The sequence below is a fragment of the Argopecten irradians genome, chromosome 3, assembly GCF_041381155.1.
Source record: "Argopecten irradians isolate NY chromosome 3, Ai_NY, whole genome shotgun sequence".
In the NCBI taxonomy this organism is placed as follows: Eukaryota; Metazoa; Mollusca; class Bivalvia; order Pectinida; family Pectinidae; genus Argopecten; species Argopecten irradians.
Window position 1 is genome coordinate 31,079,881 of NC_091136.1, and position 17,241 is coordinate 31,097,121.

At 37.2% G+C, this 17,241-nt stretch overlaps 1 protein-coding gene across 1 annotated transcript; it reads right to left on the bottom strand.

Moving 5' to 3' along the window:
* Positions 1-9,898: 9,898 nt before the first annotated feature.
* Positions 9,899-17,100, bottom strand: LOC138318186 (maltase A3-like). The gene is made up of 11 exons (XM_069260357.1): positions 16,964-17,100; positions 16,528-16,924; positions 14,155-14,334; positions 13,815-13,954; positions 13,232-13,357; positions 12,866-12,991; positions 12,452-12,567; positions 11,991-12,177; positions 11,473-11,658; positions 11,014-11,148; positions 9,899-10,836 (listed from the first exon to the last, which is right to left on the bottom strand). Exons 1-11 carry the CDS (start codon positions 17,000-17,002, stop codon positions 10,477-10,479), a joined length of 1,992 nt encoding a protein of 663 aa, XP_069116458.1. The 5' UTR covers positions 17,003-17,100; the 3' UTR covers positions 9,899-10,476.
* Positions 17,101-17,241: the final 141 nt, after the last annotated feature.

The following is a 17,241-nucleotide window of genomic DNA, read 5'->3' on the forward strand; positions in this document are numbered from 1 at the left end:
ATTCTAGCATGCCTTCAAGAAAACGGTTACTACGGCCTACACAATTACACAAAGTGTCGTCACTAAGATGAAAGCAACCTTGTGTGAACAAAAATGATAAAAAAAATTTCCTCAATTAGGCCATGGAAATTCATGTTGGCACTTTCACATGCATTATGCATGTATTTTTACCGGGTGTCTCTCGTGTGTGGGCTAAACCAAAGGAAAATCATTAGGTGTCCTTAAAGGAGCACAACAACTTTTCATTTCAGTCAATTTATGAGATTGCAGTCTCGCTCATGATATAAACTGTAACCTATATTCAGATTCCAGGAGTAACTGCAGCTAAGAATAGTCAATGAAGGTCACTGTTACTAAGAACACTCAAGAGAAGGTCACTGATACTAAGAATAGTCCGTGAAGGTCATTATAGCCCCCATGGGGACCATGTGTAGATGTGCATATAGGTTTTTGTTTGTCAAATTTTGGTAACCAGGTCACTATACACACTTGATTTTGTCCGGAAAACTCCTCTTACACTACTGGGTCATTTTCAGTGAAACTTGGCAATATTGCTTCGTACAACGTGTAGATGTGTATGCAGTTTTTGTTGTCAAAAGTTTGGTTGCCATAGTAACCAGGTCACTATATACATGTTAATGAAGAAAACTTTTGTCCAGACAACTCTTCCCAAATTACCAGACTGATTTTGCAGTATTGTCGGGGACCATGTGTAGATGTGCGGGCAGGTTATATGTGTCGAAATTTGTGTTGCCATGGTAACAAGGTTACTATACACAGGTTTCAAAATTTGTCCGAACAACTGCTTCTAAACTACTGGATTGATTTCAATGAAACAGTATTTTTGGGATTATGTGGGGATACTCGGAGAAGGTCACTGTTACTGAGAATAGATGGTCAAGGTTATTGTTACAAGAGTAGTCAGTAAAGGTCACTGTTAGTAAGAATAATCAGTAAAGGTCACTGTTACTAAGAATAGTTGGTGAAGGTCACTGTAAGTAAGAATAATTAATGAATGTCACTTATTTAGAAAAGGCAATGAAGGTCACAGTTACCAAGAATACTAAATGAAGGTCACTGTTACTAAGTACTAAGAATAACCAATGGAGGTCACTGTTACAAAGAATTGTCAGTGAAGGTCATTGTTACTAGAATATCCAGTGAAAGGTTATTATTACTGAGAATAGTTGGTGAAGGTCACTGTTACTAAGAATAGTAGGTGAAGGTCACTGTTACTAAGAATAGTCAGTGAGGTCACTGTTACCAAAAATAGTCGATGAATGTCATTATAACTAAGAATAGTCGGTGAAGGTCATTGCTACTAAGAGTAGTCGGTGAAGGTCAATGTTACTGAGAATAGTCTGTGAAGGTCACTGTTACTAAGAATAGTCAGTGAAGGTCACTGTTACTAAGAACAGTCAGTGAAGGTCACTGTTACTAAGAATAGTCAGTGAAGGTCACTGTTACTAAGAATAGTCAGTGAGGTCTCTGTTACTAAGAATAGTCGGTGAGACTAATATTATATACTCACGTGTGTTGCAGTACCTTTGATTGTTTAATACTGGATTTACACAGCTGTAAGGTGTATAATGAATCTACACATTAGTTAGACACTTGTGTATTATAGGGATACCATATTGGTGCTGACTGGATTAGGCGGGGAATTATCGTTAGAAGCCTACGAGCTGTACATTACTAATCCCCACTTGTTACAGTAAAGGGATTACCACTAAAACGTAGTGGATTCTTCCATTGTGTAACTCTAGTCGATCCTGTTTTGAAATAAAAACTTAACACTAGCACACATTTGTTGTAACGTCGTAAGAAAGGTCAATGTAGCTTAATCTTGTTCTTACAATAGCAACGGATAAAGTCGCCATTGCAACACCTTCGGTCGGCACTTATGGCGAGTGTTCAGCATGGTAGAAATGTGCGGGCATGATTGATGTTCTGAAATGTGGACATAGAATATACACAACGATATTCTGTGAGGATTCCATCTTATATTGGTTTAAAAGTGAGAAGAAGACAAGATGTTTGCAACAGACCAGCGAACCCCGTACCAAATTCTTATGACTTCAAAAGCTCGGTCGTGTATTCAGGATATTAAACTTCAAAAAATGGTGACTGAGTTGGATATGTCGAAACATACAAAGAGTTTCCCAACAATGTCTATGTTTGACAGTAACAAGACTGTGAATTTGTTCCCTTCTTTTGCCATCCGACGAGAAAAGACAATAGGAGAAATCAACTGTGCAAAATATTCTTGGAAAGAAAAGGAACATTTAGTAAAAAGGCTAGAACTTGCGAAAACTGAAAAGGTTCGTAAGTCAATGTTTGCCGTATCTGGCTCGCGAATTAACAAGGAAAGTATAGATGAGAAGAGGCCGCCTAAGGTATGGTCTCTTGCGGTGTCAAGGACCTTGCCTAATATTAACCAGTGTGTGACGCCATTACCGCCAAAATCTTCCATCAGACGCATGTTTACCAAAAAGGAACTACAAGAAAGGCCCGTCGCAAAGAAGGTGGTCAAAGTCCCGCGGACGCCGCTAAATAGTCAGCGAACTCCTCGTAAGGCAAGGGACACACCCCATACCTCCATCACACATCCTTATAAGGAAGAGAAAAGTCCATGTGAAGACGAGAAAATCGAGTCCAAAGAAGATGTGTCACTTCCAAAGATCTCTTCCCCAGCTATGGTTGACAAGACGACCACAACTGCTGATATGAGCAGCCCAGAGAAAGACATTGCAGACGACACCCGAGAGCCAGTGGTCCAAGCTGTCAACACGTCACATGAATTATTTAACGCCCGAGCCTTGATGAGCAGGGGTGGACGTAGACCCCAGACACAACCCAAGATGTTCCCTAATCTCGCACGGGCGTCGGAACTCAAAGAGCTCATGAACGACCCGCCCAAAACCGCCGGATCGGACGTTCTTCCTAGAATAATGGCTAGCCGGGAACGTAGCCGTTCCGTAAGGAATAAGAGCCGCCAACAGCCTGCACCTTTCAAGATACCACATAACGCCTTCACGAATGTGTGTACGACCAGCATCAAGTAGACAACGCCATCGAAAATAATTTCTTTAACAGTACATGGAGGTCACGGAAAAGCCTTTTGTAGCGAGGTACCACCATCTTGATCATCACTTACGATTGTACAACCTCATTGTCTGTGATGTCATTGACTGAGAAATGTGATAATTCCTGGAGCATCCGTTGGAAACTGCGTATCGTATTAGTGATCCATTAGAACCTTGTTGACACATACTTTTTATTCGACTGGAGGATGTAATAAGGTCACGTGGTATTTTTTGTGGAAGTTCTTGGAAAATAGACAAAGCCACGATGCTTCCATGTTTGTAAGCATTTTTCATAGATCGTACGACAATGTCGCGCGTTTATCATTGTATTTGAGGACATTTTTAAAGATTGATCGAAAAGAATATAATTTTCACATATTGTTAGCTGTTTCGGCGATTTCAACAAAATTATGTATATTGCTTTATATCAATAAGTTTTCGGATGGGTATTTGCAAGAGTTACGGGACTTGATAACTTCACTTAGTTATTTATAAAACAATATTTTCAACTGTAAAGCACTATTTCTTATGACGTTGAAACTGCTCTGCAGGCAACACATCCACTTCCGTGGAATTCTTGTTTCTGAATGATTCCTTATATCGATTCAGCGATTCATTTTAATCGACGATAGGACTAAATTTGTCCTAAATATCCTAACATTATATATCGGATATGATAGGACTACACTTGTCCTAAATATCCTAACATTATATATCGGATATGATAGGACTACACTTGTCCTAAATATCCTAACATTATATATCGGATATGACAGGACTACACTTGTCCTAAATATCCTAACATTATATTTCGGATATAATAGGACTACACTTGTCCTAAATATCCTAACATTATATATCGGATATGATAGGACTACACTTGTCCTAAATATCCTAACATTATATATCGGATATTATAGGCTACACTTGTCCTAAATATCCTAACATTATATATCGGATATTATAAGCTACACTTGACCGAAATATCCTAACATTATATATCGGATATGATAGGACTACACTTGTCCTAAATATCCTAACATTATATATCGGATATGATAGGACTACACTTGTCCTAAATATCCTAACATTATATATCGGATATTATAGGCTACACTTGTCCTAAATATCCTAACATTATATTTCGGATATAATAGGACTACACTTGTCCTAAATATCCTAACATTATATATCGGATATGATAGGACTACACTTGTCCTAAATATCTTAACATTATATATCGGATATGATAGGATTACACTTGTCCTAAATATCCTAACATTGGCAACAGGGATCTCTTTTTCACTTGTACGACATAAGACAATTTTATATCAAAATATTGCCGATATCGTGGCTTCGTATTTGGTCCATGTAATGTTTTATTTGTTCTCAATCGAATAATAGCTGTATGGTTTTAATATTGTTTCATCTAGACCCCTATGGACGATGGACACACTGGTAGGTCCAAATTTATACAAAGTCTAACTAATTCACGGATCCCTGTGGTCTTTGTTAATAGAGTACTAGAATATAATTTCCTGTTTCATTACCTATAAGTCTAGATATTAGTCCAAAATATGGTATATGATTTATACAACGTGAGAATAGCATGCTGTTGTTTTCGAAAGTCGGCTTTATAAACTCATCATATGTCAGCCGATTGATAAACAAATTTCCATCATGTTATCAACATTGAAGTATTCTGTATAGTTCTGACTTCATTTTGGGGCCAATTTGATATTCATCTCACATTGTTAAGCTAATCTACTAGGCCAGAAGCGAACCACAGGCGCTTGGCTCTATCAATATCGTTCTCTCTCTATATGTAATACAGTGGCACAGTATAATACATATAGCTACAGAGTCAAGCGCCTGAGAGTAAACAGAACCTTTTACGGATGCGGTCTACTAGTTGCGTTTCGACTTTTTTCGAACACGCTTTGATAATGTTCTTCATTATGCGTTAATATTTGTTCGGCTACTAGTACCAAAAATGTCACCGGTAGTTGGCTATACCACAGGAGCTTGACGTTCTTTCAATAATATATAGCATCAAAATACCCCTATATACATATAAAAATACGGTTTTTATATAGTGTATCAAAACAGTACGTGATAGGGGGTGTTTGTTTTCTATATTTATGCTATATTAACAGAACATCAAGGACCTGTGACTGCAATATGCAAAGTCCTTGTTCTTGAACATTTCATGGTGTCAATCACATTTGTAAATGTATCAAATCCGATTTCTATGAAATGTAAAAACTGCATGAGTTTGTAAATTCCTTTAAAAGTGGTCTTTCATATTTCATATTTTGACGTGATTTTTGTGAAGTCGGAATGTGGGGATAATCGACGATAGATCGTACTTTACTTCTCGTGTTGGTGTATCTATACCATCGTAATTAAAGCTAATGCCCATAATTGATTCTGCATTGTACCCGTCATAAGTCTGGTGTCAGGGCCACAGGGATCTGAGAATTAGTTACAGATGATATAATATTAGAGGTCTAGAAAAAAAACGATAAAAATCATACTGTACCATGTAGAATATGATTTTTATCGTTTTTTGATCTAGACCTCGAAAACGTCTGAAAATGGTCTTAGGGCACTCTGTTGGGTCCATGATTATATCATCTGTAACTAATTCTCAGATACCTGTGGTCAGGGCCAGAGTATCTCGGCCTATACACTGTAGTGATAAACCCTTAATCGACAAAATAAAATCGTATGCAAATGTAGTTTGTTATCGACCGTCTTGTTTTTTTAATAGTTCTAAAATGAAATAAGTACAACTGTCCCAAGAATATATGTACCGTATTCGACCCAATAAGTACAACTGTCCCAAGAATATATGTACCGTATTCGACCCAATAAGTACAACTGTCCCAAGAATATATGTACCGTATTCGACCCAATAAGTACAACTGTCCCAAGAATATATGTACCGTATTCGACCCAATAAGTACAACTGTCCCAAGAATATATGTACCGTATTCGACCCAATAAGTACAACTGTCCCAAGAATATATGTACCGTATTCGACCCAATAAGCAACACTTCGCCCTTTTTTGAGGCCTCAATTTCACTTACCACGACATGAAATCGGTGTAAGCTTCTTTATTTAATTTATTTTGCAATCACTTTGAGAAAGATTAGGCCAAATCTATTCATATTATTATGCGCCAATTTAAAACCGTCCCTTGTGCTTGCCTATTGGGTTGGATATGGTAAATGAAATATTAGGGATATTTGTATGAGTTTTACGGCCGACTACAAATGTCATTTAGTTGATGTCTCCAGTAGGTGGTCTCTTACTAGTACTGTATTCGACCCAATAAGCGCCCCTCCCCTTTATTGAAGTCTAATTTTCACTGATCTCAAACTGAATTATGAAAACCTCAAGTTTCTTAGATTTCCTTCTGAAAACTGATTCGTGGCTTACTTTGTGCCATAATTTTATGAAAGGCTAGTTCGAATTTGGTTCTATTAGACATCTCCCATTTTGCCCGACACGGAGTACGGACACCGACACAACACGGACCTCCGAAATTTGGGGGCAGTCACGAAATGTAAAATAGGCAAATTGTAACAAATACGTTATAAAAAGAATATATTGTCGTGTTGTATCTTTAAAGTTAGACATTATTGCTGGAAGAATTTTTAAGTTTAAATGGTATCATTTTCTTTCATTTTATAATGTCAGGTTACACTGAAAATCAATCAAATGTAAACTCAATTAATAAAGGCGGTACTAATTATACATATTCATTATACAACATCTGGCCATTTGATTGGCTCCGCTTAAAAGCAGGGAGTGCAATCAAATTTCGTGTCTTTCAAACATACAATAATGTACTTCAGGTATAATTCGGTTATATTTCATGGACGTAGATGGTATATACACGATATGTACGTTCTTGGTATTTTAAGATAAATTGAATACTGCTTGCAACTTCTATATAACTTTAAATGTGTGTTTACTTTCAATTTTTTTAATGGTGTTCATTGTAAATTTATTCGTTATACATTTTTGATACGATATGCTTGTTTCAGCACTGTCCTGTCTCTATATGCACGTGACCTACTTGTGTCATGCTTTAGTGTATATCCGGACCGATATGGTATAGCACAGGCTTTTGACTATTGATATACGCAGGGGGGTAGGAAGCGGGGGTAGCAAACATGTCTCTTTCCCCCCATTTTCGCCGAGTGAAATGTTCTAAATATGCACATTTGAAAGAAAAAGGGTCCTTCTGTACATTTGTTTATAAAATTTTCCGCTGCTCGGCGAATTTCCTTATATGTTTGAACAAGCACATAATGTCAAAACCTTTAATAATGAAAATTCAATACACCGAACTAGACTAAACATGTCCATCAAGGGATTATACTATTTAAAAAAATGCTTCTTACAAGATGAATTTGTTTATTGTCTTGACAATCAATTTATCATTATTTTGAGTTACACAATAATGTGCCGATAGTGTGAATCCGGTATGTTCAGATCGAGCTTGGTTCCATAATGGTATGACGACACTCACAATTATCATTTCTAAATGCAGATAACTTTAAATGGAACAATTACCGTGTTAGGATCGCTTTAATATCACCATAATACATTGTAAAACTCATCTCAGCCATTCCAAATCTTAATATTTTTTCTCGGGGGAGACCCCCAGACTCCCCCCAACAACAACAACAAAATCCCGCGCCTTCGGCGCTCGCAACTTCATCAAAATACATCGTAAAACTCATCTCAGCTATTCTAAATCGTAATTTTTTTACCAGGGTGACCCCCGGACCCACAATCACCAAAATCTTGCGCCTTCGGCGATTGCAAAATCATCAAAATACATCGTAAAACTCATCTATGACATTCTAAATCGTAATTTTTTTTCCCGGGGTGACCCCGAACCCCCAAACAACAAAAGATCGCGCCTTCGCCGAAGAACAAATGAACATGGCGGTGACGGTTAAAGTAAGTGAGCTGCACGATGTTTAAATGGAGTTTCTAAATAGTACGGGTCATGACACCTCCAAAGGAGATTGTGGATGAACACAGTTATGGGTACTGTTTACCACCACCAGCGTAGATTTTGTGATTTTGGCTTGGTTTTTGAGGTACCCATTAGAGCCGAGACGACATTTCGACCGGACAGGAAATGTCTACCTAGCATATTTTTCGTAAATTTCCCGATTCATCCTACCATAACTTCGTCAATACTTGGCCAATTTTGTTCATCAAGCACTCAATGGAAAGATGAATTATTTCTCTTTAATGTAAGATATCCGTCAATGTTGTATAGAACCCATTTATTAAAATAATCACGGTTTTAAGAAAATAGGTCCGTTTTTCTCGACCACCGAGTTCATACCCTTGATACTATAATATATAACGTTATATGTATACTGTTAGTTTAAAAAAATCGTGCCAGGTCCCTGTGCATCTGAGGTGTCCGTATATCAACAGAGTCGAAAGTCTGTGTATCTATATTAGTGACAGTGCATGGTCGGTAACAATTTCTGATATATCTTATTTGTTTGGTTTAAATACAAAAATTTTCAAAGGTGGAATTGATCAGTGGCTCAGGAAGATTAAACGTAATGAGGGGCAAAGGTCCTCAAGATTTTTTGACATTCTTGATTAATCATATAATTAATTATTTAATGACTTATTACCCGTCATTAAAAGAAATAATTGAAAACAACACGTGTTTTCGCATAGTAAATACAAATTAAAGGTGACCATGTGCGCACTGTTACATTCATTTCTATTGGTTAAATCGTGGAGATTATTTTTCCATCGTGAAGTATTTTCGCGGGGAATTTTAAAGTGAATAGTCGGGCAAAGAAAACCAGTCTAAATGCGTTCATTGGCCTTCCAAAAGTTCTCACATATTAATACTACGGTCAAGTTCTGCTTAGTTTCCCAGTTCTGTCCATTAAAGTAAAGAAAAGTTGAAAGCATTGAAAGCGAGGCTGTGTGGAAATGACATAGTGAGCCGGGAGGACGTTTTAGAATTCCCATACTTTAAATTAATTTCTTCGTATGCAGACAGATTTTGACGAGATATTTTATTTTTCCATTTCATAAGAAATTATACTGGATACATTCACACCATTTTTACCGACTTTAGCCATCCTTGCCCGACTGTTCACTTTAAAAGCGGCGCAATCATTGGCCAAACTGAATTATTGGACAAGATATCAATGCGCCACAACTCGATTTTTCTATAGTAAAAGTAAGTAAAATCTCGGAAATTGATTGGTACCTGATTGAGTTATCTGAATTAAATTATAATCATTATTCTATTCTATAAACATATATGTTTGGATAAACATGGAATGAACATGAAAAAGTAAGGAGAGTTTGATTTGTTGAATTTGTTTTTCGAAACAACCCCCGAATTTTGGAAGTCCGTGTCGGTGTCCGTACTCCATGTCAGGCAAAATGGGAGATGTCTATAACAGGGAGTTTGTGTTGAATACGGTAATTTCTGGCTAATAATATTTACGATTACCACATCATGACACTTCATACATGTAACATTATGTAGCTTCCAGTGTTTCTGAAATGTTCAATGAAAGAAAGAACAGAAAAGCTTTGTTTTGTTGAATTCTCGGGTGCAAAGATGGTCTCCAATCCTCCTTGCATTACAGCACTAGTGGGTAAACAAACAACTCTGGCATTTATGACTTGGTTTGGCATTGGCCATATCAAATAGACCATGGTGATACTTTTTATGTGATAATTATTACCATAAATTTCAACTTCACTTGGTATATAAATGCAAAAAAAGATAACTATATTATTAGGTGTTAATATCTTTTATTTTATTGGATTTCAGTAATTTTGTTCTTTGGTTTTATTTTGCCAAACGGTGCACACACAAAAATATCCCGTTCTACGAGTAGTTGTACAAAATTGATATCGATACACAGTGATGAAATTGATACAACCGACAGTTCTGTCCTTGGACGGTCATCATGCAGTCAGTGTCTCTAACACTTCATCAAGATATCAAATAAATTAAGACAGGATCTGGTGCACAGGTGACGGAAGCATGTGTTGATTTTGTTTTTAGAAATTAATTCTATCATTTCCATAATGGGACTATCACTTCGTAATTTGCTTAATTTGTAAGCTATTGTGGTACCACTTATAATGTACATTTATCTATTTTTCCCCTTCATTTCTTTTTGAAAAGCTTTTCATATTATGCAGGCAGAAATTTTAAATGCTCTACTTAAGAAATATTGAAGTAGTATATTTTAATATGGCCTGTAATTTTACAGTTCATTGAAGTGTAAAACATTTACTATTTCATAGTATATGGTTAATATTTCATCATCAAAATTAACTCATGCTTCCATCAATTTCAATAATTTACTGGAATTTAAAAACAAGGACTTGGCCTGCATTTATGGAAATGGATTTCTTTTCAAAGTCCAGATTTCTTTCCATTTCTGTGATCCTGTATTCCGAATGGAACACAAGTTCCACTTGGGCAGGGATATCTGTAACTTTATCGACCTTCAAAGTCTGGCTTCCTGAACCCAGATTCATCAGGACCACGAAGCCAGGGAATCCCTCTGCATGGCGTTTAAACCAGAGACTGTCAAGCACGGTGCCTACAGTGGTTTTACCCCACTGGAAGGATTCCTCATTTCGGATTTCTGTCAGGTTTTTGAATGCATACAGTTGGGTCTCATCCATATTTCTGTCGCTAAAGTATGCAGTTTCAGTCTGAAAACAGGAGGGTAAGAATGTTATGAAAGGTTCGTCAACGATCCTTCACTGAAGACATCTGACAATTCCAACTACTTACAGAAATCAGATTTTTTAAGCTTTGCCTATAGATATGATATCAACATAGAGTACTATTTTCTTAAAATGTCTTAATTTTTTTTTTATAAATCTTACCTCCACATTGACTTTATCTGAGTTTGCATTGACTGGTAACCAAGGAGTGTTCTCGGAGAAGCCAGCATTCTGTCCACTGGTCCATTGCATTGGTGTGCGGAATGGATCCCTGCTCTTTGTCTGGTCATAGTCAGTCTACAAGTAATATCAAATGTGATAATTATCAGTCAGCAAATCTTTAACTATGTAAGTCAGCAAATCTTTAACTATGTAAACAGAGCGATTCTACGACCAGCAAAAATACCTTAACTGATAGATAAAGTCATGACCTGGTTAATGACCAGGATATCACAAAATATGGGAACTTTAGATACTAATAACTAATCAGAAAGCTCTCTTTACTTAAACTAGGAATACTTGCAGCTGTATATCATTAAATGTTTTGCTTACTGAAGTTTGTGAAAAAACAAAACCATGTTACTTTAAGAGTTTAACCAATCATTCATAAGTTATCCTTACCGATGATACATCTTTCACCAAACTATCTTTCCTGTCTGCGTATGGAATGTTGCCATCCTCCATGCCAATCTCGTTGCCATAGTAATTAACAGGTACCCCTGGTAACAACATCTGGAGAGCCAACATAGCCTTTACCATCTTACTACCAGCCTTAGTGGCGAGACGAGATTCGTCCTGGTTGCCAAACTAAAATGAAAACAAAATTCAACAGTTAAGTTATATTTTTTTCAATCATACACAATTTCAACAAAAGTTATGAGGATGGAGCAACATGGCTTTAAATATGTGATTATTGTCCTGTGTTAAGATAACCGAAAACAGTGTATATTGAGGAAATTTTCTTTTTATCATTTTAATTGTCCTTCTAACACTTTTCACTCAAGCTGTTACTTTATTGAAAACTAAATAAGATTGTTTCACTAATTTGCTTTCCCAACTTGATCACGTAACCTTTAACAACTTTTAAGATATCTATTGGTGCTACCAACACTTTTATCAAATCCCTTAAGTCTACTTACAGACCAGGCCCGTTTTGTTTGGCCAGCATCTATGAAGTCCTGGATCATTGATGCAATGTTGCTTGCTGAAGCAGGTTTGGTGAAGTCAACAGGGGATGTTAGGACGAAGTGTGCAGCCGCCTTACCACCAGCACTATAATACATGCTGGTCTCATTCATGTTCCCAGTGGCTGCTACCATCAACATCCTAAAGAAAACAAACAATTTTTAGTAACATTTTCATAATTATATTTCATCAATCTTAAAAGTTTTGATACCATCCAATGTTTAAACTGGTTTTGGTTTCGGATATTTTTTATTTCATGAATATATCTGGCCACATTTTTGAGTAAATTGTGAAATAAACAATCAATATTCCGAATACAAAATCCTTCTCAAAAAGACTAATTGTACCTATTATTGGACAAATTGTATCCTGTTCACCACTACTTGTTTTTATGATATTAATAATCTCGACTTACTTTTCTTTGCCTGGCTTTGTAGCATAGCTGTCAGCGACAGATCTCCACCTACTGATGAGGGCGACAGACTCTGGCAGGTTACGGGTAAGGGTGTGTTCCAAATAGGCATAGTCAGTCTGAAGGTTCAACAGTAAAGAAATTAAATGTAGGGTTTCTATTATTCACCTTGACCAAACTAAAATTAAATAATTTCTGACACATGTTCAAGAGGATATCATAATGAATCTAAATAAAGAATATTTCATCGTTCAAACATTAAAAACGTTTTCAGTTATCAGTGAATTAATGTGTCTGTTAAACCAAATAATGAAATACATGTACCGTACATAGTCTTTTTATTTTACACAAAAGGACAGAAAAATGAATACGAAATGATGAGACAACATCTTTACACAAGTTAAAAGCAGAGCTTACTGGAGCGACAGGTAGACCACTCGGTTCTTCGTCATTATTGACAGTGGAGTTGGCTTCTAACAAGTTCTGTGCTCCAATGATATTAAATCCATCGACTCCCAGGTCCAACCAGAAACGCAAAATATCCTGAAATCAAACGAAATTTATATGAATACTACACTCTAGCCAGAACAGCACCTTTATCTTTCTGATAATAAACACATTAACAATGAAAATTGCACTTTTTTATATCAAAGATTGTAATCATCTGTGAAGCATCTGTCCTCCTAATGTGTACTGTTATGAAATGTTGGATCAATGAAAACGTATCAAACTTTGACAACAAATTATGAGGGAGAGTTGGTCCTTCTTTCATGTAATACATACATCCAATTCATTCAGCACATCTGGATTATGAAGATTGAGGTCTGGTTCCTCCTTCAGGTACGTGTGGAGATAACACTCCTGTCTCACAGGGTCGTACTCCCAGGCAGAGCCTCCATGTACACTTAACTACAACAAAAACCATAATACACGTGTAGTACAGGTTTCTACAGTTAAAACACTCTTCATCTAGACATAAGAATACACAAATTATTTTCAAAATAATAACCAATTATAAGATTAGAAAAAAAAAGAAAAAAAAAGAAAAAAAAAATCTAGTTTTTTTAATACAATGACACATGCTGTGATGTATTCTCCCAATAAGTGTCTCATCCCTATGGCCTCAAATGCAGACTGAAAATATGACAAAAACCTAAAGGTTCTTACTGGTATTTGATGACTTCTTGTAAATTGATTGATGGCTTACTTTGTGCGCTAATTTTATGAAAAGCTAGTCCAAACTTGGTTCTATTAAGTGTCCCTTATTTATTTTTTTTTCAATTTTTCAAGCGTCCAGGTGCTTATGGGTTGAATCTATTCTCAAAGACAGCTAATTGCAAATAAGACAATGCTACATTATCCTTACCCAGTTGTTTGGTTTGCTATTTTGTGAACATGGTGCCCAGACATAGTAGTCTGTATAGTCTCCTTCCTTCCTCATGCTCTTCTGGAACCAAGTGTGGTTTCGGCTAGTATGGTTAGGAATGAAATCCAGGATGATGCGCACTGCAATAATAGAATAAAGCTATTTACAAACCCATTACAAAATTTGTATGGACTAGAAATGCCTTAAGTATATGACTTCTGTAAGACATTAAAGAGGAAAGGAAAAGCATGAGCAAATGATGACAAGAAATTTTGACAATTTATTAACTGTTTCGGCTATTTTTTGCATGTGTAAAAATTGCAATAGTTATAATACATACTGTCATTTTTGGTTTCTTTGCGGATGGCCTTGAATTGGTCCAGGGTGCCGAAGATGGAGTCGATCTGTTTATGATCAACCACATCCATTCCACTGTCTTCATTTCCAGACTTGTAGAAAGAACTGATGTACAGGGATTTTATTCCAAGATCTTTCAGGTAGGAGAGCTTGCTGGATAAACCTATATTGAATGAAAACATTGCAGATACTCATCAGTTTCCAAACAAGAGGCCCAGAGGGCCTGTATCGCTCACCTGGTTTTTTGTTAGTAATTATCACAAGACTGACAATTAGAAAAATAAGCAAAATTGACTCCCAAAGTTTAATTTTGAATCACAACCATACAATGATGCTATTGATACCATACAAATATGCTATCCAATACATAGGTTTAGAGACAAAGTAATTTATATGAAAGTAGTAGCCTAATTGACCTTTTTGACCTCGCATCTATTGCCGTCTAAGGCCCCGGGGGTCAGCCCTATCATTTGTACAATTTCAAATCCCAACCCTATAAGGATGCTATACCATTGCATTATAAGTGCTCTTCCATTCTTAGTTGCAGAGAAGAAGTCATTTATATCGAAATAGCTAAATTAACCCCTTTTGACCCCACCCTTCAGGCCCCCGGGGGGTCAGCCACATCATTTGCAAAATTTTGAATCCAAACCCTATAAGGATGTAACCATTGCATTATGAGCGTAATCCCATGTTAAGTTGCAAAGAAAAAGTCATTTATATGGAAATTGACCACTTTTGACCCCGCCCCTCAGGCCCCCGGGAGGTCAGCCCCATCATTTGTACAATTTTGAATCCCCACCCTATAAGGATGGTACCATTACATTATGGGTGCAATCCCATGCTTGGGTTTCAGAGAAGAAGTCGTTTATATGGAAATAGCCAAATTGACCCCTTTTGACCCCGCCCCTCAGGCCCCCCGGGGGTCAGCCCCATCATTTGTACAATTTTCAATTCCCACCCTATAACAATACTACCATTGCATTATGCGTGCTATCTCTTGTTTAGTTTCAGAGAAGAAGTCGTTTATATGGAAATAGCCAAATTGACCTCTTTTGGCCCCGCCCCTCAGGCTCCGGGGGATCAGCCCCATCATTTGTAATATTTTCAGTTAGTAGCCCATAACTTGCATAAGGATGCTACCAGTCAAATTTTGTTGAAATCCGACCAGTAGTTATGGAGAAGAAGTAGATTGTTGACGGACGCCGGACGCTGCGGTATCCCATAAGCTCACCTCGGTCCTTCGGACCAGGTGAGCTAAAAAGGCTTGTAGAGATGTATATTTACAATAATGGAAAAATATTTAAAGTAATTGCTTAAAATCCTTAATAGTATGTCCTAGGTGTATGTATAATATACTGTTGTTCCTAGGTTGATGGTAAATTTTGTGGCATGGTTTTTCCAGTGCTTGTTTAATCTATTTTTGAAAATGTTCAGGTTCTCGGCATTGACCACATCAACAGGGAGAGAATTCCAGGACTCCACTATCCTGTTACTGAAAACATTTCTTGCCGAGTTGAGATGAAAGGGTTTGTTGTAGAGTTTTTTGTTATGACCTCTTGTACCTGTGTGTCTCATTTTTTAGTTGTATATACTGTGTATGTATCAGTTTGGAAGGTATATTTTTATTCTTTGTGTTAAAATATTGACTTGGGGTCGGATTTGTATAGGCTTTGCCTGTTATCCAATCAAATTGCTAATACAATGTACCTTATTATATTTATGATCTATGTTATAATTATGCTTTTTGTATTACCAATAAAATATTTTGAAATCAGAAATTGACTTAGATATAGCCTGTTCATTGTCATCCTCGATACTCCAGGGGTTCCGATCACTTACTATCTCTACACCCCTGGACCATCTCGTGGTAAAACTGGAGGCAACAGAATAAAATAGGTAAATTAGTCATTTGATGTACATCAAGAGCCGTATAACGGTACACTGTGGCTGTGTTGCTTTGATGTTAGGCGTCGCTCTCTCTGTAGTCTTCAAAGGAAAGCTTTGCTAGTCTGTGATTGGTTAAATGTTTTCCGCTGAGCTGCCTCCAGTTTTACCCTGAGATAGTCCAGGGGTGTAGAGATCGTAAGTGATCGGAACTCCTGGAGTATCGAGGATGGTTCATTGACAGCTTTATACTGGCAACAGATGTCCAACATTCACGCGCAAAACTTAAAGGCATGACAATTGAACCATTATGTCGGTTACCGTGTTACGTGGTGCCAACTGCATCGCGTGACAGAATTTGAGAAATCCACCCAGTTGTTTTTGACCACATTTACCTAGTGTTGTAGCGGAAAAGATATCACCTTTTGACCACAATGTATTTCGTTTTATCATATGTTGACATACTGACCTTTGAGATCTCCGATTCCAGCCGAGGGTTCTGTGCTTTGCCTTTCTGAGCTGTCCTTGAACGATTTGGGGTAAACTTGGTATGCAGCGTTTTCGTCGTACCATTTTGTGTCGGGTCGATATGGACATCTTGGTGCCATCACAATAATGATGATTGCGGCTACCAACATAGCAACCCATCCTACCCAAAAGAGAATGAACAGGATAATCCTGACCTTCTTCCAAAATGGATCTTCGGCATATTTCATCAACTCTTCTTTCCCAAGTCCTGTGAACGAAATGTCACCCGATCCACTGTCCTCTTTCGTCGAGTCGATACCATTTCCGCCATTGAGAAATTTTACCGTGGAATCATCATGGTCAATATCTACAGCCGCAGAGTCGTTCATGTCGGTTAGGCCTTTCTTTTCTTCGTCCACTGAATTTGTTTCTGTTAGGCCTTTCTTTTCTTCGTCCACTGAATTTGTTTCTGCCATGTTGTGGTCGTTAGCTTCACTTTAATAAAATAGCTATCTTCTGGGACAACCGCTTACGTGCTGTTCCCTCGCCCTTGTCTGATGCAATGTGTTCTCTAGCCTCGTTTTCATACCTTGACATCCGGGAGTTGCCACAACTGGGATTGGCCATAATAGGACATTAAGAGGCCCCATAAGGGGTACTACAATATAATGTTTGCGTGGTTCAATTTCGTCTAAGTTATTTTTCTTTTTATTTT

Excerpts from the sequence above, each read along its gene's own strand:
- LOC138318186 (XM_069260357.1), bottom strand. The coding sequence starts at position 17,002 with ATGGCAGAAACAAATTCAGTGGACGAAGAAAAGAAAGGC. Across the intron at positions 11,659-11,990 it reads AAACAAAACGGGCCTGGTCT|TTTGGCAACCAGGACGAATC; the intron begins GTAAGTAGACTT and ends TTTTCATTTTAG. Across the intron at positions 11,149-11,472 it reads TGGTGAAAGATGTATCATCG|ACTGACTATGACCAGACAAA; the intron begins GTAAGGATAACT and ends TATTACTTGTAG.